Below are 24,011 nucleotides of genomic sequence, written 5' to 3' on the forward strand. Positions count from 1 at the left end.
GTCTCTTAACCTTGAAATGATCATACTCGAAACTAGCCTTAAATTTAAATGTACTGCTGTCTTCTTCCTTGGGATATCTGCCTGGCCAGTTGACCAGTAATGGGGAGACTTTGTGGGGATGCGAATTTCAGTTCTCTAATCTTGTTGTTTTTCATTTCTTTTGATCCTAAGCTTTATCATCGACTTGACTGACAAATCCAGAGTTGTGTTAGAAAGTCATTTTCCCCTCATCCCGGTTAAACATAAATAAAGCAAAATTAGGATGCAGTGGAACAGAAAAATACATATTTCGAAAATAAAACTAAATTAAAAACCATACATGCAGAAGTTGGGAAATTCATAACACAAGATTCCTATATCCATGTTAACTTGACCACATTGCATGCACATCCTGTTTATTTAAAAAGCACGTTTTTTAAAGTCTAAATTTTTGGCCACATTTGACTGAAAGCATCCTTTTAGGGCCCAGTTTTCAGATGGATCTCAGTTTCACACATATTAAAATTGTCCCTGTGTTTTGTTCATATAAAGTTGTAGGCATAAATACTAGCATAGAGCTGGATAAGTACCTAACTTGCAAGCACAAATTAGGACAGGTACTTAAATACCTAAATGGTAGAATAAAAGCTGGGGCTTAATGTTTCTGTCAGAATCTTCACTTCTGAATTCCTGATTTTTGTGTGTTCAGTTTCTCACCCCTAATACTGCACTAACTTAATTTTCTGTATTTAATTTCACGGTTTCTTTCTTTCTTTCTTTAAAGAAAAGTGGGGGGTGGGAGAAGGGGAGAAAAGAAAAAAAAAGTGCTCAGCATTGCATATGGGAAAAGGGCATGAGTGGGTCCTTGGGTCTTCGGAAAATTTGGCACAAAGCTTCTCAAGTTGGATAACCAAAATTAGTGAACTTGTCTGTAAAATTTTATACAGCACATGTACAAATGTAATTTGTAAACTATCTAATTTTTAAAATGCTAAGCTCTTTTTCATTTTCTGTGTGGAAAACAATCATGTAAAATTTGAGCTCTTTTGAGGTATGAAAACCCAGAAGAAAATGACAAGAAAAGCTAATTACAGGAACAGTGGAGTTTTGTGTGGGTTTTGGTTTTCCCCTGCATCTTTGCCCACATTAATTTGGCTACATTGTCCAAGAAAATTCTCCATAGGGTTGAGAAAAAGTATGGAAAGTGAAAGATTTTTTTTCAAGGCAATGACAAGCAACTGAAGAATGGGTTGGAAATGGAAACACTTGCTCAACCTTTACAAGTTTGCCACTGCAAACTCTAATAATAGAGTCTGTATTTTTACAGTGAACAGTTTGTGATTCACTAAGGATTTTCTCTCCTTTGTTTCGTTAACAGTTTGAGGGTCGAAAGTATTGTGAGCATGATTTCCAGATGCTGTTTGCACCCTGCTGTGGGCAATGTGGTAAGATCTCCATGTGCAAAACTATTTAGTCTCTTCTCTTCCCTGAGTAGAAGTCATGGGGCAAAGGATCACTGGGGATGAAAATTTTAACCCTGGGGTCATTCTAAGCATCAGGCTCTCTGGACAGGAATAGAGAATTACTCTGGCAGTGGTTAGGAATGAAGGTGTGCTTCTGGTACTCTTCTGGGAGGAAGTGGTATTTTCAGCAAGTCAGAATATACTGAGCCTTGTGGCATTGAAAAGGAATGGTGGTGGATGTGCGGGAGAGATTTTTGCTGAAATTTGGTTCTGTTTGCATCTAAGAGTTGTGTTTTTCTTTCCAAGGTGAGTTCATTATTGGACGTGTGATCAAGGCAATGAATAATAATTGGCACCCAGAATGCTTCCGTTGTGAGCTCTGTGATGTGGCACTTGCCGACCTAGGCTTCGTAAAAAATGCTGGCAGGTAAGAGAGAGCAGAGCCACAGGGGCTTTGCCCGGTATATTGTGGATGTGGGAGCAGAAGGTTCAGCACAGTAAAACAAAACGAAGTGGCCGGAGTAGGACTGAGTGGTTGGAAAGTGAGAGATGAGTAGAGAAAGGGCAATAGACAGGACACTGACTATCCAACAAAATATGGGTAGAGGAGGGGCCTGAAGGCAGAATGCCAATAGACTGTGGATAGAGTTGGGTGAATGGGCAGGAGGCTGGCTGGAGAGGGAAAGGATTCCAGTCGTGATGCTGGCCTGCGTGTGAGAGATGAAGGGGGATTTCTCTGCGCAGGCTATTCGCTGATTGAATGAGAACCCTGGGCATAATGAGAGACTGAGGGGGAGCCTCTGTTAATATAAAGACCATCTCTTCACTGGTCCTTTGAAACTATTTATTTTATATATGTATAACAGGTATAAACAAGTCCAAAAAGTTTTTTGTTTTAAAAAAACGAATGGCAAAACTAATACAAACAGGACAGGAAACTTGTACAAAAGCACATCCCAGTAAAAAGAGAGACAGACAGTTTGGCAGATAGTTTTGAATTCTGAAGCATAGTGGATTAACTTCAGACTGTTATACCTCTGTCCAGCAGGGGTTGGGAGAGTCATTGAGTTGATGTTCCTACCCGCTGACATGATCAACATGGAAAAAGGAAAGAGGGTTATTTGCTTCACCCTGTCCACCAGGGAACCTCCCATAATTAGTTCCCTTTCAAGTAATCCTCCATATAACACCAGTCTCTAGGCTTCCAAAATTATGGTTAATGGATTTTCCTTTTGGCTTCTTGGCTTGTGTCTCTGATTGTCCAGTGCCTTTGAGCAGTGCTGGGTACCGGCTGGGAAAGCAGTCAGGATTCCAGAACTTAACCAAGATAAAAAGCTGTTGATTTCATAATTTAGGATCTAAACTCTTGGAGACATAGAGAGCTCCTTCCCAGTGACATGGGTAGAATATGTAAATAAGATTGATCTATCATATGGCTTTGTATAGTGCTCATCACTGCCGTATCTAAGCACTTCAGAGGCAAATATGATTGGCTTAGCAAGGTTCCTAGTGGACATAATGGAATCTTCTGCTCTTCTCCTTTTATACCATGGGATTTCTCCTACCTCCCCTTCTTGTCTTGATACCCAGATGTGTTCCATTGGGTGCAGCATTTATCAGTGAGGGTAGTTTAGCTAAACTAGGTTAGTGATCCTATGTAGCAAATGAAATGTTTTTCAGACCAAATAAAACACATGAGACAGAATGTAAATAATTATAAAACACTCTAAAGAGCTTTTCCCAAGCAGGCTGGGTTTCACACTTTCAGCACATCTACTTTTCATCTTTTTGGCTAATATATTTACAGGGATTCAGAGTTTTAGGGTTCACCATTTATAAACCAATGGAAGATATTCCCTTTACTGATTTTCATGAAACTTCTTTCCATTCCCTTTTATTTTAGCCTGAGATTATTAAGGTGACTGATCATTCAAACAGGACTACACCCCAAGGCTAGTTCAGAAAATGCTGCCTGTAACTGAAGACAGCTGCTGGGGCCTTGGCCCACAAACCCAAGGACAGGTTGAAATATTAGCATTATGTTTACTGCTCATGCCCACATCCTGGGCATAGACAAGAGGTCTGTGGCAACAATAACTTGACATCTCTGGAGAATCAGGATGTCTCCCATTTATTCCAGCCACAGGTTTCCCCTTTCCCCTCTTTAGCACACATACTGTATCTCCCCAACTCTCTACAAACATTCACAATAGATCTAGAGACACTACTATTCTCCTCTGATACTCCAGGACTGAATCTCTTGGGCTGGCACAACATAGGATTTCAGGGAACGGTGTGTGTTTTGGGCAGGGAGCAATCACCCATTGAATCTTAGTCCTTGAATTCCATTTGTTCTGTTTCTCAGGGTGGCCAACATTTGCTTGAACAAGCCTTGAGTATAAAACTCTTAGAAGAAGAAATCATGATTTAATTAAATTCTTGTTTCCTTCCTCCATCCCTAAATATTCAGGCCCCAGCTTCAGGATTGGGCAACAGATACTGCTGCTGTTGCATTCATGTTCAGATGTCTTGTGATTTACTGAGATTAGAATCTGTCTGCTGGCAGAGATGAGCTCTTGCTGGTTGTAGCTGCATAGAATAACTGAACTCTCCTCCTTGATATTGCAAGAATGATACTGACTCTGGGAATAACATCTTTGTCTTTGGGGTCACTTGCCTTTACTCTCTAGAGAGTCTCTTGGCTGTGTAGTGCCCAGAAGTGACAGCAAATATGATCACTTGCTCACAATTCAGATTTAGCACTTAGTGAGCTCTCATTTGTCTTCCCTTCATAACTTGGAGGCATCATTGCAGCTCTTTTGCCACAAAACAAGCTGCACAAGGCCTCACGGAACTTCTCAGCCACAAAGAAATACATCACTGGGTCAAGGGCGCCATTCAGGCTGGTGAGGCAGGAAGTGATGCGGTTACTGAGTGCCAGGACTCGCTGGGTTTCACAGGAAGTCTTGGTGCCATCATAATGGAGAATGTAAATGTAGCGATTGATGTGATAGGGTACAAAGCAGACCAGAAAGATCATTAGGACAACGATGATCATCTTGATGGCTTTTTCCTTCAGGTGCTTCTCAATTCTGTTGCCACTCCTCAGGCTACGGATAATCAATAAGTAGCAGGTCACTGTAGTAACAAATGGAAAGGTGAATGCCACTGCCAACGACACGAGAGCATGGCGTGATGCCTTCTCTCTGTAGAGCTGTAGGCAGACAGTCGTGTTGTTCATCTCGGCTGTCTGCACACTGACCAACAGAGGTGCCATTGCGACAGCAACTATAACCCAAAGAAAGGCACATGCCAAGTGGGCGTAGAGTGACCTGCGGAGTTTGATGGACTTCACAGGGTGCACGATGGCTAGGAAGCGGTCAACGCTGATGCACATAAGGAAGTAGATACTGGCATACATGTTGAGATAGAAAAGGAAGCCAATGAGTCTGCATGGGATCTCGCCAAATGGCCAGTGATTGCCAGAAAAGTGATATACCAGCCGGGTGGGTAGAACCAGAACAAAAAACAGGTCGGCCACAGCAAGATGCATCAGGAAAATATTGGCTGGAGTGCCTGACTTTTGGTCCCGGATGAAGAGCCAAAGAGCCAGGGTATTGCCAACGAAAGCCAGGATGAAATCCAGGAGATAAAATGTGGCAAAAAGGATGTTCTCTGTATGGGTCTCTTTGCCACATTGTTCTGAAGTTTCCAGGGAGGAGTTGAGGAGTAGGCTTGAGGGATCTGCTGGACCATTCATTCCTCACTACAGCTCTGGGGCACCAACCAGGGACCTAAAAAAATTAAGAAAACCGATCTTACAAAGAACCTTGGTAATGGTGAGGCAGTCTAGAAATCAGTCAACATGTCTCTTGCTTGCCGAGAGAAGTACTTAAAAGGACACTGCCCAATTTTTATAAACTCAGAGTCTGACCTACTTTAAAATTATAAACCCCTCCCTCTCAGTTGAGTTTTCCAGACCTTTCCTGTCTGTTGAAGAAAATTATTGTAATGCAATCAGCTAGCTGTAAATTTATCTCCAAGATGTTCTGAGACTTAGTAAGTGATAAATACCCACATCCCAGGTTAACAGAAAAATGGAAATAGGCACTACACACTCAAGAGTGACTGATTTTTTGGCCTGGTGCCAAAATATTGGTAATATTTGTCCTAGGTTTTAAAGAGCTCCTGTGACATAGGGCCAGAAAGGGTTAAGCATCTTGCAGACTAAATTATCCAAATTGAACCTTTAAAGACATATTAGAGAAGTATATAAATGGTAATTAGGGCTGTTCCTTAGCAATAGCTAACATAGAGCTTTGAAATGCAAATCTGTATTGTTAGAGAATTAGAGGTAGTATACTAGTTGTATGTGTTTACTTATACCTTGTTAGATGTTAACCATGTAAACAGATGAATCCTGTCTTTTGATTCAGAGATCAAAAGGGAATATTAACATTTAAATGAAACTTGGGTGTAGTAATTTCATTGTCTATACTTCAGTTGGCAACAAAGCCCGTTTCCAACCCTATCCACATATCTATTCAGGGGACACCATCACAGGGCCTAATCACATCAGCCACACTATCAGAGGCTCGTTCACCTGCACATCTACCAATGTGATATATGCCATCATGCGCCAGCAATGCCCCTCTGCCATGTACATTGGCCAAACCGGACAGTCTCTACACACAAGAATAAATGGACACAAATCAGACGTCAAGAATTATAACATTCAAAAACCTTTCGGAGAACACTTCAGTCTCTTTGGTCACTCGATTACAGACCTAAAAGTGCAAAAAGAAAAGGAGTACTTGTGGCACCTTAGAGACTAACCAATTTATTAGAGCATAAGCTTTCGTGAGCTACAGCTCACTTCATCAGATGCATATCGTGGAAACTGCAGCAGGCTTTATATATACACAGAGAATATGAACCAATACCTCCTCCCACCCCACTGTCCTGCTGGTAATAGCTTATCTAAAGTGATCATCAGGTGGGCCATTTCCAGCACAAATCCAGGTTTATGCTCTAATAAATTGGTTAGTCTCTAAGGTGCCACAAGTACTCCTTTTCTTTTTGCAAATACAGACTAACACGGCTGTTACTCTGAAACCAGACCTAAAAGTGGCAATTCTTCAACAAAAAAACTTCAAAAACAGACTCTAACGAGAGACTGCTGATTGGAATTAGTTTGCAAACTGGACACAATTAACTTAGGCTTGAATAAAGATTGGGAGTGGATGTGTCATTACACAAAGTAAAACTATTTTGCCATGTTTATTCCCCCCCACTACGGTTCCTCACACGTTCTTGTCAACTGCTGGAAATGGCCCACCTTGATTATCACTACAAAAGGTTTTTGTTTTTTGGTTTTTTTCCCTTCCCTTGTCCCCCCCCCCCCCCCCCCCCCCGCCCCTCGGTAATAGCTCACCTTACCTGATCACTCTCTTTACAGTGTGTGTGGTAACACCCATTGTTTCATGTTCTCTGTGTATATAGAATCTCCCCACTCTGTTTTCTGCTGCATGCATCCAATGAAGTGAACTGTAGCTCACGAAAGCTTATGCTCAAATAAATTTGTTAGTCTCTCTAAGGTGCCACAACTACTCCTTTTCTTTTTCTGGGTACAGACTAACATGGCTGCTACTCTGAAACCTATACTTGTCTTTGAAGTTTGTAGTAAATTGTCTATGAACTGCTTATTAGATTAATTAATAATTAATTACTGGTAATGCTTAGGTTTCAGAGTAGCAGCCGTGTTAGTCTGTATCCGTAAAAAGAACAGGAGTACTTGTGGCACCTTAGAGACTAACAAATTTATTTGAGCATAAGCGTTCATGGGCTACAGCCCACTTCATCAGATCCATGCAGTGGAAAATACAGTAGGATGATTTTATTTGCTTAGGAAATAGAAAGTTACTTCAAAAGCCTATTGTTCACCCAAGGACTGTGTGCTGTCAAGAGGTTGCAAAAATCTCTATAAAAACTTTTGGGACCTCAGATCTGCTTAAGCTTAGTTGGGAAGTTTGAATCGCAAGACTGTGGTCTCCAGTGCCATTCTGGATAGCCCTGTTATTGGATGTGGATATTGGACTATAACCTAATGAAGTGATTCTGGAAAGGATGCTTTGCAACTCTAAACTCACCATCTGTACTATAAAACTGACCTAAGAACTCTATTCATACCTGTATGAATAATGATCTTTTAACCAATACTCTCTCTTTTCTTTTTTTTAATAAATCTTAGTTTACTTAATAATAATTGGCTGTAAGCGTGTATTTGGGTAAGATCTGAAATATTCATTGACCTTGGAGGTAATGTGTCCGATCCTTTGGGACTTGTAGAACTTTTTATATGATGAACAAGATTTTCAGTAATCCTCATCGTATTTGACTTGGCTGTCTGAGAGAGAGCCCAAGGCTGGGTTGCTTTAAGGGAACTGTGTTTTTTGGCTTCTGGGTAACCAGTAAGGTATTATAGAAGCTGTTTTGTTGTTGGCTTGGTGGATCTAAGTATTGGAGTGACCACCAGTTTTGGAGATTGTCCGCCCTTCTTTGCAATTTACCCTAATTGAGCAATCTCAGAATGGCAGCCCTGGGACCACAGTCACAGCTCCTTATACAGAAACTTCACTGGAGACACAGGTATCCTCTGTTTTTAAAAAAACCCCTCTGAGAGTATCTGGCTTATTGCTGGAGAGAATGGGGAGAGGAGAGTTCATATATCCATCTCTGGTAGAAATGTCTCTAGGTCTGGGAACAGGTGCCAGAAATTATTTTATTTATTTATTTTAGTTATTTTTTTAACCAGAAAATTCAGAGTTGGTTTTGTTACTGAGTTGGGATTCAGAAGAAAGTTTTTCCAAACAGTGCAGTGGCTTCTGCTTCAAGTGATTCAGACAGTGAGACACTATTGAGTTGCTTTAGGAAGAAGCACTGGACTTCCCCAGCTGCCTGGCTATTACCAGGGGAATTTCTCTGCTACTCTGCTCCTTTTTCAGTCGCTGCATGTTCCTCTTCCTTGAAAGCTCCAGTAACTATATCTGCTGCAACTGACCCTGTAGCTCTCTTAACCAGCACCATAGTGAAATTGACCTTATTCTTGTCACTCTCACTGTTGCCCACAGCAGCAGTGCAAAATGACCAGACTTTCGTGGACATTTAGCCAGAGCTTTTCTATGATATGCAACAGATCTTGAATTCAAATCTGTAACTCTTACTCTGGCTTTGAGTCTTTTGTATTATTCCCCTCACCTGTCCCCAGTCTATAAAATGAAAATATGACAAAACCCGTGAGCTGGATCCCTCCCTCAACTACATCTGTGCATGGAGTTGAGTCTGTTGTACATCTCCCACTGTCAGAGGGATGTGGGCAGGGTTGGGTCGTCAGATGTGTCTGCAGCACCATCCCCTTGTCCATGGGGCCCTCTGAGTGTGCTTCACTGGGACACAGCGAAGGCAGTGGAAGGGTTCCCCTACCAAAGGAAAACCTGCAGGGGTTGATGCCCTGATCCCCTACATCGAAACTCCTTGTGAGCCCAAGTTGACACCTCAAAGATCACTAGTTACTCTTGAAAATGTAGGCTAATGTAATTTGGGACATACAGGGCAGCAGCCAGCAAAGGGACAAAGTGAATGTCAGCATGACTCACCTGCTGCTGTATTAACTGGGTTATGGGGGAGATTCACTTGAGACTAAGGGGCACCATGGAAGTACAGCTCTGTGTAGACAGCCTTGGAGTCTGAAAGATCCCAAAAATCTGTGTTCAAACCACCTGCATGCTAACCCACGTGCGCAATCAAATGATCTGTTGGAAACTGAGAGAAAACTTTTGGGACTTTTCTTCCTCCCCACCAATCCCAGGGATCATGGCATCAACCCCTGTAGGTTTTTCTTTGATAGGGGAACCTATTTGCACCTGCCACATTTTTACCAAAACCACATTAAACTCTTGTACTTAGCTAGTTGAAGACTTATGCAAAACTTGATTATTCCTACTTGTTTGCTTAAAATGGGGATCAAGTATCTGGTTTTCTTCCTTTTATTTAAAAATAAAAGGCTCTAGTATTCTGTCATAACTGTCCAGATTCTGGGAGTGTTTAATGCCATTGCATTGATACTGTTGTGGTATTTGACCAGTAGTACCATAGGAGCTGACTCCATGGGTACTCCGGGGCTGGAGCACCCACGGGGAAAAATTAGTGGGTGCTCTGCATCCACCAGCAGCCAAACTCTCCTCCCCACCCCCACTCCACCTCACCTCCGCTCTGCCTCCTCGCGTGAACGCACCGCGTCCCCGCTCCTCCGCCTACCTCCTATCTCCAGCTGTTTGGTGGCGTAGCAAGCTGCAGGACAGAGGGGGGAGGAGCGGAAACGTGGCGCGCTCAGGGGAAGAGGCGGGGAAGAAGCGGGGCTGGGGCCGGGATTTGGGGAAGGAGTCAGAATAGGGGCAGGGAGGAGGCAGAGTTGGGGCGGGGACTTTGGGGAAGGGGTTGGAATGGGGGCGGGGCAGGGGTGGAGTCAGAACAGGGCTGGGGGCAGAGGGGCATTGAGCACTCACCGGCCTGAGCAGAAGTCGGCACCTATGAGTAGTACAGGATGCTACAGTATATTTGTATAAGGGGAAGCAGTAAAGGAAGCTGAAGAAATAGGAGGGAGAGGGTGCTGGGATAGATGGAGGAAATACTAGTCAGGGAAGGAAGCCCACAAGGGGAGCAGGAGTGATCTTGGATGTATTGGAGACTAGAGAGGCAGTGTGAAGTGGAACTGGGTCTGAAAAGTATCTGGAAAAGAAGAGTGTTTTCCTTAAGTAATGATCACACAAGTAAAGGAGAATGTCTTTTTGGTGTAGAAGTCTGGCTTTTGTCCAGCCAACCCCTATCTGTGCGAAACTTTCACGCTCTTGACTTTCACATCATTGCTGTTAATGAAGATATGAAAATAGATGCTTCCTCCTTTCTGATCAGCCAGTTCCCCCTTTCCCTAGTTAACAAACCATTCAGATGGTTGCTGATATTATCAAAGATGCCTCTGGCAAAAACCTCGCTGCATCCTGAAATTATACAGCAGTAGTCGAGTGACTGCAGCAGAGGGTAATGCCCTATCTTCCCTCAGAACTATGATTATTGCTCAGAAACATTTAAGAGATGAAATTTCTGGTGAGGAATAATTCCAGTAACACAGACACTGGAAACAGAATCCCAAGAAAACACCTGTCTTTCAGATAGGTGGCTAGAAGTGGGTGTACTCTGAACCAGACTTCTTCCACTTCCAAGAGAACGAGGAGTACTTGTGGCACCTTAGAGACTAACAAGTTTATTTGAGCATAAGCTTTTGTGGGTTAAAGCTCGCTTCATCAGATGCATGCAGTGGAAAATACAGTAGGAAGAGATATATACACACCTACACAGAGAACATGAAAAAATGGGGGTTGCCATACCAACTCTGAGACTAATCAACAGCCCTCCAACCTGAAGCAAATACTCACCAGCAACCACACAACAAAAACACTAACCCAGGAACCTATCCTTGCAACAAAGCCCGTTGCCAACTCTGTCCACATGTCTATTCAAGGGACACCATCATCAGACCTAATCACATCAGCCACACTATCAGGGGCTCATTCACCTGCACATCTACCAATGTGATATATGCCATCATGCGCTAGCAATGCCCCTCTGCCATGTACATTGGCCAGACCAGACAGTCTCTACGCAAAAGAATAAATGGACACAAATCAGACATCAAGAATTATAACATTCAAAAACCTGTCGGAGAACACTTCAGCCTCCCTGGACACTCAATTAGAGACCTAAAAGTCGCAATTATTCAACAAATAAAGTTCAAAAACAGACTCCAATGAGAAACTGCAGAACTGGAATTAATTTGCAAACTGGACACCATTAAATTAGGCTTGAATAAAGACTGGGAGTGGATGAGTCATTACAGAAACTAAAAACTATTTCCCCGTGGTAATTTTCCCTCTACTGTTACTCACACCTTCTTGTCAACTGTTTGAAATGGGCCATCCTGATTATCACTACAAAAGTTTTTTTTCTCCTGCTGATAATAGCCCACCTTAATTGATTCATCTCATTAGAGTTGGTATGGCAACCCCCATTTTTTCATGTTCTCTGTGTGTGTGTGTTCCTACTGTATTTTCCACTACATGCATCTGATGAAGTGGGCTTTAGCCCACAAAAGCTTATGCTCAAATACATTTGTTAGTCTCTAAGGTGCCACAAGTACTCCTCGTTCTTTTTGCTCATACAGACTAACACGACTTCCACTCCGAAACCTTCCACTGCCAAGCTGGTTGACAGATAAGAAGGATGAAGATCAACAGAAGTGAGAAGGGATAGAATTAAGAAATAGAAATTCACCTATCTGGCCACAGTGGGTCCCTCTTTCTCTGTGTTGAAATGCTGTGTAGCTGAGCTGTGAAGCTTGGAGATGTAGGAATGCAGTGTCCTTTGTGTTCCAACCAGCTGTGTGCTTGTTCCTGTTTATTACTGAAAGAATAAAAATGAGAGTATGAGGGCAGCCTGCATCAGTGCTTGAGCAGAACACTGTTCCATGGGCCACGTTTTTCAAAGCACAGCACATTCTGTAACAGTAGGCATGCACATTTACATGTGCAAAATGGAGACTTTTTATAAATGCAAAGTAATGCACATTGGAAAATATAATCCCAACTATACATATAAAATGATGGGATCTAAACTTCATAGAATCATAGAATACCAGGGTTGGAAGGAATCTCAGGAGGTCTTAGCTGTTACCACTCAAGAAAGGGATCTTGGAGTCATTGTGGATAGTTCTCTGAAAACATCCACTCAATGTGCAGTGGCAGTCAAAAAAGGGAACAGAATGTTGGGCATCATTAAGAAAGGGATAGATAATAAGACAGAAAATATCATATTGCCTCTATATAAATCAATGGTACACCCATATCTTGAATACTGCATGCAGATGTGGTCGCCCCATCTTAAAAAAGATGTATTGGAATTGGAAAAGGTTCAGAAAAGGGCAACAAAAATTATCAGGGGTATGGAACAGCTTTCGTATGAGGAGAGATTAATAAGACTGGGACTTTTCAGCTTGGAAAAGAGACAACTGCGGGGGGATATGATTGAGATCTATAAAATCATGACTGGTGTAGAGAAAATAAATAAGGAAGCATTATTTACTCCTTCTCATAACACAAGAACTAGGGGTCACCAAATGAAATTAATAGGCAGCAGGTTTAAAACAAAAGGAAGTATTTCTTCACACAACACACAGTCAACCTGTGGAACTCTTTTTGCTAGAGGATGTTGTGAAGGCCAAGACTATAACAGAGTTCAAAAAAGAACTAGATAAATTCATGGAGGACAGGTCCATCAATGGCGATTAGCCAGGATGGGCAGGGATGGTGTCCTAGCCTCTGTTTGCCAGAAGCTGGGAATGGGCTACAGGGATGGATCACTTGATGGTTACCTGTTCTGTTTGTTCCCTCTGGGGCACCTGGCATTGGCCACTGTCGGAAGACCGGATACTGGGCTAGATGGAGCTTTGGTCTGACCCAGTATGACCATCCTTATGAGACTTGCCTCTTTTTGTGTACATGCTTCCTAGGTGTGCACATGCAAAGACAGTGTTTGTGGAGTGTGCGCATCTTTGCTGCTGTTACTTGTCTCTTTGAAACTCTGGGTCTTAGTGTCTTTGGAAAAAACCTTGTGAGTTTAGTCCCTAAATGAAAGTGGTATTGGAAGCTAAAAGATGTGTTATCCTTATCGGAAGGAATTTTTCTTATTTTTTCTATTTTACACTAAAGGAGGAGGAAACCTACCCATTTAATGGCTGATAGAAAGACAGGGCACATCCACATTAATACTCATTGTGTGACTCTTTGAATTTACACTTCTTGTTCTGCCACTCCATTTATTTAAATAATTCCATCCACAAACAATGTGTAAGGAGGCATGATCCTTCATAGCAAGAATTAGATTAGACTGTGGTTAGCCATTAGTTTTATATTCAGTTATAACACCCTGTTAAAAATGAAACAGCAGGGGGATGTGAGTCTAAAAGACTGGCATCGGGTCATCCTACAGTCCAGACAAGGATTTTATTTGCCGTAAGCCAGCTCTTTGGTGGAATCTTCCTCCGGGCAACAGTTTGCTCCCCATCTGCAGCCCCAACATTAAGGGGCTTGGAGTGACATGCATTTTATCATGTTCTTAAAATTCTCTGTGGTGATCAGATTCTGTTAGAACTGACTTCCTGTGGTGCATTGAGCTATGATCTTTGGGGTTTGATTTCAGTTTTCTGTCAGTATCTGACACAGAATAGCAAAGATACCAATGATGAAATCCCAGCCCTGTGGAAGTCAATGGCAAAACTTATTTTGACTTCAGTGGGGACAGGATTGCACCACAGGACTGCAGGGGGTTGAGTGAGGAATATCAAGAAGTCCAGTAGGGCTGTCACAGGGAGGAGAAACATCTTGGGGATTGGGGCTGCAGGAGTTGATTAAATGTTGATGGATCTAGCTCACATATGTATTTGTCTGTCAAAAGTCAGTATCGTTGTGGGGGGAAGCTGCTGTTACATATGTTACCTGTGAGGGTCTCTTTCTTTCTTTTTTTAATTTGTCAGAAGGTGTGGAGAAAATAAATGGCTCTTTTTACAAAACTCTTTCAGTTAGCCTCTAAACTCAAATGATCCTCCAAGAGTTTTAACTTGTGCTATTTTAACATACTTTAATTTTTGTAGCCATTAGTGTTGATTGTTGACATGAAAATGAAGGTGTCCTTGGCATCTGAGTAGCTCAGGAGAATTAATTGCTGTGCTGGCTTTGAGAATTGAAATGCTACTTTCAAAAATGTGTGGTTTTAAGTGTTCATAGAACAATAACACTAGAGCTGTGGAAAACCCAGTGATGGCTTTACTCTGTGCCTTTGGTAATAACACATGAAGAAGGTTTAGCACATTATTATTATTATTTTATTTTATTATTTTAAAACTGATTCAAAATAAATGTGCAAAATTTTGCATTAGGCTTTTTGTTTATTTTTGCTCTATTGTGGTACACAGTCGAATAACTCTGTAATCTCTAGTAAACTTGTCACTGTAGCATGTACAAATGCTTTTGCTTGAAGCTAATTAGAAATCATATCTCCTTTTTAAAATGATTTAGTATCCGGGGTTTGTTCTACAATGCAAGAGGTTCTGAATCTGTAGGCAGAATAATTCTTTAATTGTTTGGTTCCCAAGCCCAGAATTCCATTTGACTTGCGCTGCTGGGGTAGTGTGAGTATTTAGTGATTTACAGATTTCTGAATAGAGCTCTATTCTGGGGTTAGCCATTATTCCAAGCTTCCCATAGCTGATTTGTAAGTAGGGATGTAGTTAGTCATTTAGAATGTGTGCATATAACCATATTTTATGGCCCTCCCCCTCTCCCACACTCACACTACATTGATACTCTCTTGGATAGTTATAATAGTTTATACAACCATATTACTGTTTCAACAGGTGCTCTACCTATTTGTTAATAAAAGGCTTGATGAAGAATAAGCAAAACTTTCTAGCTCATCCTAAATAAGAAATCAAGCTAGCTTGGTTTTTGCTACAATCTAAGTGCTTCCCAGCTAGAAGTGCATGATGAGGTCTCTGGTGGACTTCAGTTTTCTGCTCTTCTCTCATTCTTTTGATTAAAGGTGGTTCTGCCTGGGGAATGAGCTGTTTTGTTTTAAATGATCAGTGCTTATGATGGTGGAAATACTTTGTCAAGCAGGAAGGTCTTTCATCTTTCCCAGAAAATCTTTTAACACTGAATGAAACTCCCTCCAGAGCTGACTCCCCTCTATCTGAGAATACTCTGTTGCCCTTGGGAAATTAATAATGTAATGGGGTGATGTTTGTGGTGTATGCCTGTCTGTACTAATGGCTGAAAATGGAGACATTTGGAAAGCTAATCTAATTTAGGGGACAAGAGTGATTATAATGAAATTCTTTGTAGACTCTATTTGTTTAACAGCTCGTACGCTATGTGTATTAGCCGCTCTGTACATCTCCCACCACCCTCACTGACTCAGCTACGACAGCGTAAAGCCACCAGGAAAGTGCCTCCGTTATTTTACTTGCCAAAGCCAGTTCTCTTACCTCTTGACGGCGCAGTCCTGCAGGTGGAGGGTAAAGTCCTTCTAGAGTAAATCTCTGGGAGCTCCTTCTGACGCCAGCGAATCAAGGGGAAGCGTCATATGATTCAGAAGGAGCAGACCGTTTCAGACTTAGTGAGGGTGGAAGAGAGAGCCCCTCTATATAGAGTCCTGCTAGCTCTGATAGTGCATTATCAGCTCACACAACAGAGGAGAGGAGATGGCAAACTTGCAATGAAAGGCAGTTTTCATTCCAGCTGAAGCCTTGGAAGGGGGGAACCACGGCTGCTGCTGCTGTTATATTTTTGAATATTTCAGTGTTTGTTCTGCTTATTAAAGTCTCTCTGAACCCCCTAGTCTTTTACACTGACTCTTTGGAGTTCTGTGATTATTTTGGAGGGGTGGAAAGGGGTATTGTGAAGGGGGGGAGTCTGGTATTAATAGACACAACAGGACGCTTGAGAATGGGATAATTCCATAATGGTGGGAGTTGGGGTGAGAGGGGCGGCTGCTATGGCAACAGCTCTGCGATTCCAAGACTTCACTTTGCTTGCAATAGAGGAGGGTCTATGGGACAGCAGAGAGGGTTTGTGAATGGGGAGGGGCTGATAATGGTTTATCAGTGCAAAGGGTTGAAGGCCCCTTATTCAGCTGAATGAGAGGGGTCTTTTTCAGGACACTTGCTGCAGGGGTCCCAGTGTCCTGCCCTGTATAATTAGTCCCCATTTGACAGTGCTGAATAAAACTGATGCCTTTATCCAGGGATGAGCACAGCTGCATGCTCTCTTATAATGGGGCGCTGTCTGCTTTTGGTGGGGACTGTGGCTCCATCTGGGAAGACAGTGGTTCCAGCCCTGGAAAGAAACTATTTCAGAAGAGAGGACTTAAAAAGTGAGAAAATAATAATGATACTTTCAGCTTATGCAGGTGCTTTCCATCTGAGGATCATAGATGTTTGAGGCCACACAACACCCCTGTGCTACAGGGAAGTATTCTTAGCCCCATTTTACAGATGGGACACCTGAGGTTAAGTGACTTACACAAAGTCCCACAGGCAATCCCAGAGAGTGCCAGGAATAGAACCCAGATCTTCTGACTCCTAGTCAGTTTGTTGCATTAGCCATGACACCACCTTTCCTTTACTGTTTTTCACTGTAGTTGATGGGCTCTTTGGGAGAATACCGTTAAATCTTAACCAGGGATGTACATGTGACTGTAGTGAGGGGGAACTAAGCATGTTTTCGTCAGGTTGGACAATAGTGAGAAAACAGGCATTGATTATTCCCCCATTTGCCTGCTATGTGTTCAATTTAGCCAAACCTCCGCACCCAGCAAACAACACTAATGCTGGGAGGACAGCTGATGGGTGAACTAAACTAAAGACCACCCCATGAGAGCTTTTAAATACTGGGCACAAAACTGACTGATTCAGCTCCTCATCTTTTGATTGGCTCTGTGTAAACAGGAGCTCTGACCTTTACAGCTGTTTATCTCTTATCCCTTTTGTCACAGACTTCACTCCCAGCAATGTCAGCTGCAGGCCCGATCAGGACTCGTGCTTCTGTTGCAGTTTGAAAAATATTAAGAGTTTGCACCACAGAGTACAGACTCCCTTGTTTCTTAAACTTAATAGGGAGCTTTTGGGTAGAAGGGCTACGATTCAAAGGCTTTCTGGTTTGTCTGGTTAGTGAGGACTAATGGATCCAGCCATGGTGGAGGTAATTTAGCAATATGCCTTCAAGAGGAGCACTGAGAGTGAACTCCCTTCGACAGAGCAGTCAGAGGATTGTGTGCATAGATTTATGTAAACACAAACACATTTATAGATTTGTAGGGACATACTTACGTACATATGTGCACACAAGCTCTCTGCTGTGCTGATAAGACACTTATTAACTACTCTGATATGCACACCTATGAGTGTCTTATTGCTACATACAAAAGCAGACGCTTCATGCATAGTGATTTGGGCCCACATGCCGTCTCCCATTATGTTTGTAAGCTGAGTTGCAATTACAGACAGCTAAACTGTCTACTGTTTTTACTGCAGTTGACGCCTGTAGTGAAGAGAAGAAATGCCACATAAGGAGGCTTAGGAAATACCTAACTGTATCCGAGTGGGGCAGTTGGAGTTACAAGGCTACCTGGTTAGTCTCTAAGGTGCCACAAGTACTCCTTTTCTTTTTGCAAATACAGACTAACACGGCTGCTACTCTGAAAGGCTACCTCAGGGTTTGGTTAGCACTAGCACCATTAGATGATGTTTAACTCCCATCCTCTAGAACAGTGGCTGCTGTCTTTGGGAGAAAGACTCTACTGATGCTGCCCTTTCTTTCCAATTCTCACCCAGGCACCTGTGCAGGCCTTGCCATAACCGGGAGAAAGCCAAGGGGCTAGGCAAGTATATCTGTCAGAAGTGCCACCTGATAATCGATGAGCAGCCTCTGATGTTCAGGAATGACTCCTACCATCCAGATCACTTCAACTGCACCCACTGTGGGTATGTTCTCCTCTCCCAGCTTCCATCAACAAACCAGGGAATGTACTATATGGACAACAGTGCAGTCTCTTTCTGGACTCTGTAATCATCAGCTACACTTTGCAGCGTTTAAGTTATCTGGCAGACAAGAAGTTCTGTATGTGAAAGATCAAAAGAGTTGGAATCAAAATGATAGAATTGTAGTTCTTCTGTTCAGCTATATAGGGTTCTCCTTCCTTCATGCATTGCTTACTGGGCACCATTGTCTACTGGGCTTGAGAACAGTTCCTGGAAATGAGCCACTCTCAAAGGTCCTGTTTACATTACAAAAATAACCTTGTTTAAACATTGTGGCCAAACGTGATTTAGCCTTGCATTTGTGGACAGAAAGACCTATTAGATAACCACCAGGGTTTGACCACAGCCATGTTTCACAAGCATAATTCAGGATGCCTGTGTTTATAGCGTAGCTGGGGGCCAAAGCATGGAAGCTGGCTTTGAAGTTCATTCTTCCACAGCTTCATCTTAGATATTCACGTCTGGAGGGAAGGTCATGTAAGTGTCAGGTTTAATCGTGAAACAGCTGTTGGCTGGGGCTTGGGTCAGTGGTGTTGCTTCAAGAACACTTGTTTGTGTTGTTTTCAGGAAGGAGCTGACTGCTGAGGCCAGGGAGCTGAAAGGGGAACTCTATTGCCTGCCCTGCCATGACAAGATGGGTATCCCAATCTGTGGAGCCTGTCGCAGGCCTATCGAAGGACGAGTGGTCAATGCTCTGGGGAAGCAATGGCATGTTGAGGTGAGATCAGTGTGAAACTGCCTGTGGAATGCATACTGCCAGAGGCCTAATGCAAGTTGGAGGCTGTTATGGTGAACATTAGAAATTCCCACAATTCCTGTTTAGGCCAAATTCAGACTGTATTCACCTGAGGTGAGCTTTATCTGGCTAAGTCACATGCACTAGAGTTGTGAATGCTGCACTTCATCTTTTGCACAGTAACAATACCATTGTTTAATTTACTCTCAGGAAAATTATTTTAAAATTTCTGCATTACATTGCAAAGATTCTGGGGTCTGCAAAATAGCATTTACCACTGAAGTTCTGTACATCCTCTCTATGTCCTTACCTTCAGCTCCAAGTAACAAACTGTAACATCGCTGTGACACTTCCCGGGGTACCCAGGTTGTGAGGTACCTCACCACCACCTGCCCTTAGCATGAAGCATGCTTGAGTCTGCCTGTGGTGGATCAGCTCCCTGAAACCACCAGCCTCTGGTAGCACAAGCACTACCTTCCAGTCCTCCTTCTCACTGTACAGGTAGCCATAGGCACACACCGATTCCTGAGTCCCTGTAGTATCCAGTCCCTTATCCATGGGACACTCACAGAATTAGCAGATCTGCTTTTCCCAAAGGAACAATACACACCAGCATGTAAGATTCAACTCCGAGCCAGCACTTTGCTTAATACCACAGCACTTAGAAAACATATTCTTGTTTTCACTATAAATATATTATCAAAGAAATAGAGAATATTGGAAACAAATGGTTATGTGTAAAACAAAATCATAACCTGCTTTCTAGAGACTAACCTTAATTAACAAGTTACTGTCTTGTCTAAAGAAGCTTCTCTCACCCAAAATTCTCTTCAGCATATTCAACCAAAACTCTTCTTTATGAAGCAGAAGCACTGTCCTTTTACTCCTTAGTGAAGGGTGCCAGGATGTCGTCTTTGCCTCCCAAATATAGTAGAGCAAACCTTTGATGTATATCTCTAGATAGGGTTCCTTCCCCCCATCTCCCCTAAGCACCACTGCTTTTCTCTTCCTGTTAGACTTTCTCCAAATTCTGCACAATCCTTCATTGCATTTAGTTTTGACTGGCGATAAGTGACCAGTAGTGAATGAGACAATATTCAATTTAGATGTAAACAAAGAGATGAATAAACATCTTTTATCTGACAGAAAACTTGTTTTTCACCTTTGATGGTGTCCAGCTCTCCCACAGAGACTTTAAGAACATATTTTGTGTGTGTGTGTGTTTAACTCCTTACATAGTATCTGTACATACATTTCACAACAATATTGATAACCAGTGGGGCACCAGCTATCATTTGAGACCTCACGAGACATTCTTTGAACCAGAATGTACATACCAAAATCAGGAGATTCCTGTAACTCCTCTGCATCCCTTTGCCAGTTGGCATTAAGAGGTTCTTGAGTCACACATCTCACCTTCCAAATCTTGCAAGCAATTTTTTTTGTACAGTGCAGCTCAACAGATGATGATAGTGGTAGAATCTGTTGTGTAGCCAGAATGCAGGTGTGTCTTCTAACCCTGATGTGTCGTTGTTCCTTCGACTGTCATTTACATTGTCATAGCATCCCACTATCACCATCCCACAAGGTTCTTTCAGGGTTTTCTTGTCTGTGTTTGTATAAAGATCTGAAACTCTTGTGCAAACCACTGGCTTATTTCCGGGGCCGCGTCCGGGCATGTCTTCTAGCTGTGGAGGCCCTTCCACCGACACTGAATGCCTTTTTACTTTTGCAGCATTTTGTTTGTGCCAAATGTGAGAAGCCATTTCTGGGGCATCGCCACTATGAGAAAAAAGGACTGGCTTACTGCGAGACTCACTACAACCAGGTAAGCACTGCTGTCCTACACCCGTTCAGCAGGCACCTCTCTCGGCTGAGGGGCTGAGGAGAAAGAATGTCCCCTAGAGAAATTTGGGAAATAAGCACAGCATTTTCCCCATGCACCATATAACCAGAAATGCATTGTTATCTGGAGTGAGTTGTTAAGAAATATCAATAACCTCTGGTGGTGGGGAATCTAATTGAAAAAGGAAAAATGTTTTCTGTGGAAGATGTGTTGACATATAATTCTAGGAAAGTGGCAGTGATTAGAGAATGAAAATGTAATGGGGACAGGGATCTTCCCTGTTGAAAGAAAAAATTGCTGTCCCTGGATTGCCCTTAAAACTTCTGAGACACAAGGTGCATGAGGTGATATCTTCTATTGGACCAACTTCTGTTGGTGAGACAAGCTTTCGAGCGCTACAGAGCTTTCATCGACAGCAGCTGGTCCAATACAAGGTATTACCTCACAAACCTTGTGTCTTGTATCCTGGGAGCAACACAGCTATAACAACACAGCAAACAAATTAAAATTTCTGTAATTATACCAAATAAAATTAGTGTTAACCAGTCAGATGGCTGCTTGGCTAACCTTTTGTTAAGAATCGAAAACATTCTATAACCCATGTGAAGCCAGCCTATTTGTAATTGTTTAAAATAAATGCCATGGCATCTGGTTGGCTAAAGCACAGAAAAGATCTGTCCTGTAAGCTGACACAAAGGTAACATTATCATAAAGATACAATGAGCAGCCATGACTCTACACCAATTTCCATCAGACAAAATACTGCATTTCCCTTGTAGAGTTGTTAAAGGCTAAATATCAATTGCTTTTAAAATAGCACTCTTTGCTCGATGTTTATGGCCTATGATCAGGAGATATTTATCTTTGATCAGTGTTGTGATCTATTGACATTGTCTCCCAAATTCCCAGGCATACAGGCTCAGAGATCATGTTATAATGGTACCAAGAGTATGAGGCATCAACAAAAAAACTTCTAAGATTTGAGGATACAAGTTCTGAATGACCATAGACCAATGGGCAAGTGTATGAGAAGCTATTCAGGAGATGTAAATGAATTTTAGGGTGCTGCTGCATCCATCAGGAGTTTGATGTTTGCACCAGCTGTCTAATTTGGGGAGCATGGGCAGACTCCTTCATAGTCAGTAAAATAAGTTCCCATTTTATTCCTTCTGCATGCAGCTCTTCGGAGATGTCTGCTACAACTGCAGCCACGTGATCGAGGGGGACGGTAAGATTTGTTCTCTCCTTATTTTGGGTCACTCTCCCATTCTGTTTCTCAGTGCAGCTGCTGCAGTCCTGCAGTTGCAAGGTTCCAATGTTTCTTTTTACATCTTGGCTCACTGAATTGGGATAGGACTCTGAGACTAGATAATCTGGTTGTTTTCTCTTATTTTGCGCAGTGGTATCAGCTCTCAACAAGGCTTGGTGTGTGAACTGCTTCTCCTGCTCCACCTGCAACATCAAGCTCACACTGAAGTAAGTAGACACTTGCAGACCTAGGATAACTCTTTCATCAGCCTGGGGGAATGGTGCTGGCACCCTGCAGCTGTAGAGTAGCATCCTCTCCTGCAGTACGTACAGCTTTCCCCTAGAAAGGTAGCCTGTTGAAAGGTAACTGAGCCCATTTTCAAAGAGTTGTGTGCTAAATGCCCCAAATAGTAAGTGGCACAGGGACAATGAATACAAACTAACTTTAAATGCCCCTTTCCTAGTTTCAGGGCCTCTGATATCACCCCAGCTCTGCTTTGATGGCCCAACATGCCTCAGTTATCAAGGAACTGACCCTTAGGGCTCAAGGAAATGGTGTTTTCATTATAGAATGTGGGTTTTGGAAAGTGTTTTTAAATTCTTTATTCTTTTATACTGATTAAAAACGCTTAGCAAAGTCTCACTCCATAATAAAATGACACTGCTCTGAGCCCCCAGTTCCATGCTCCAACTGGGCTGTTTGGTAACTGACATGCAGCATTGGACATCCCAGGGCTGTCACACCAGCCAGCGTGATTCCAGAGGTACCCACTCAGCATAGTGTTTAATGTTCGAGGCATTAAAAGCATACTACATATAGGGCATGCTTTAAGATAATATTATAGGTCACTTGTAAGAACTGGGACTTAGGAAACACAGTGGCAAAGTTAGTTCAAGCATCTAGAAAATTAGTTTGTCTGTGCTTATCTCAGAGACAGCCTTCCCTTCTTTTCCCTTTCCTGGATTAATGGAGGGTGGGCACATTCCTGGGAGTGGGCCACCTTGCAGTGAACTCCCCTTGCTGCTGCTTAAAGGAGCAACATTAACCACAGTAAACTTGGTGGAAGCTGAATGGCAGGAAGTCTGGGAATATGAGGCTATTGGGGGATAAGGAATGGCAAGTCTCAGACTGAGTTGGTTCTAGACTAATTGTGACTCGAGTGTCTGGGACACTGACTCTGCTAGTGAAATTGCACTTCTTGATTTTTGCCAACCAAATGAATGCAGTAGCCTGATTCTGCTGCAGTCACCATTTGTGATAGCTAGATCGCTGTCTGATTGTGACCCACTGAAGTTCATGGCTGCTTGAGTCCTTATCTGCCTTGTGAGAGACACTTGTGCAACTGAGTGGGGTAGTAAAGGAGCCAAATAACACAGCAGGGCACAGATTATCCAACAGATTATCCAACAAGTTCTTGGAATGTTTTGGAGAAAGAGAAAGCTACTGGGGGGAGGCTGTTCTAGATTTGATTTTGACAAATAGGGAAGAACTGGTTGAGAATTTGAAAGATAATAAGGTGATAAATAACAGTCAGCATGGATTTGTCAAGAATAAACCTGATAGCTTTCTTTGACAGTGTAACAAGCCTTATGAATAGGGGGGAAGCAGTAGATGTGGTATATCTTGACTTTAGTAAGGCTTTTGATACTGTCTCTCATGACCTTCTCATGAACAAACTAGGGAAATACAACCTAGATGGAGCTACTATAAGGTGGGTGCATAACTGGTTGGAAAATCGTTCCCAGAGAGTGGTTATCAGTGGTTCACAGTCATGCTGGAAGGGCATAATGAGTGGGGTCCCACAGTGATTGGTTCAGGGTCCAGTTCTGTTCAATATCTTCATCAATGATTTAGATAATGGCATAGAGAGTACACTCATAAAGTTTGCGGACGATACCAAGCTGGGAGGGGTTGCAAGTGCTTTGGAGGATAGGATTAAAATTCAAAATGATCTGGACAAACTGGAGAAATGGTCTGAAGTAAATAGGATGAAATTCAATAAGGACAAATGCAAACTACTCCACTTAGGAAGG

The 24,011-nt window shown here is 42.5% G+C and overlaps 2 protein-coding genes across 9 annotated transcripts in view; one reads left to right on the forward strand and one right to left on the reverse strand.

The window, feature by feature from the left end:
* LIMS2 (LIM zinc finger domain containing 2) overlaps positions 1-24,011 on the forward strand; it is a 55,932-nt gene that overhangs the window by 26,395 nt on the left and 5,526 nt on the right. For 4 of the 6 annotated variants that reach the window (XM_084638315.1, XM_084638317.1, XM_084638314.1 and 1 more), the window contains exons 3-9: positions 1,358-1,424; positions 1,749-1,869; positions 17,941-18,090; positions 18,715-18,865; positions 20,619-20,711; positions 21,909-21,957; positions 22,130-22,205. In XM_084638315.1, the coding sequence (XP_084494441.1) occupies positions 1,358-1,424; positions 1,749-1,869; positions 17,941-18,090; positions 18,715-18,865; positions 20,619-20,711; positions 21,909-21,957; positions 22,130-22,205 (707 nt within the window). The remainder of the gene's footprint in view (positions 1-1,357; positions 1,425-1,748; positions 1,870-17,940; positions 18,091-18,714; positions 18,866-20,618; positions 20,712-21,908; positions 21,958-22,129; positions 22,206-24,011) is intronic. The other 2 variants (XM_084638319.1, XM_084638318.1) reach the window with 1 other exon arrangement.
* On the reverse strand, positions 2,314-15,913 carry GPR17 (G protein-coupled receptor 17). 3 transcript variants are annotated; one of them, XM_084639627.1, is made up of 3 exons: positions 15,595-15,913; positions 11,829-11,957; positions 2,314-5,236 (listed from the first exon to the last, which is right to left on the reverse strand). In XM_084639627.1, exon 3 carries the CDS (start codon positions 5,200-5,202, stop codon positions 4,186-4,188), a length of 1,017 nt encoding a protein of 338 aa, XP_084495753.1. In that variant the 5' UTR covers positions 5,203-5,236; positions 11,829-11,957; positions 15,595-15,913; the 3' UTR covers positions 2,314-4,185. The 3 variants fall into 3 exon arrangements, with proteins under 3 accessions (XP_084495753.1, XP_084495754.1, XP_084495755.1); XM_084639628.1 differs by lacking the exon at positions 11,829-11,957; XM_084639629.1 differs by lacking the exons at positions 11,829-11,957; positions 15,595-15,913 and adding an exon at positions 9,098-9,326.

The sequence above is a fragment of the Lepidochelys olivacea genome, assembly GCF_965140295.1.
Source record: "Lepidochelys olivacea isolate rLepOli2 genome assembly, chromosome: 9".
NCBI lineage: Eukaryota > Metazoa > Chordata > Testudines > Cheloniidae > Lepidochelys > Lepidochelys olivacea.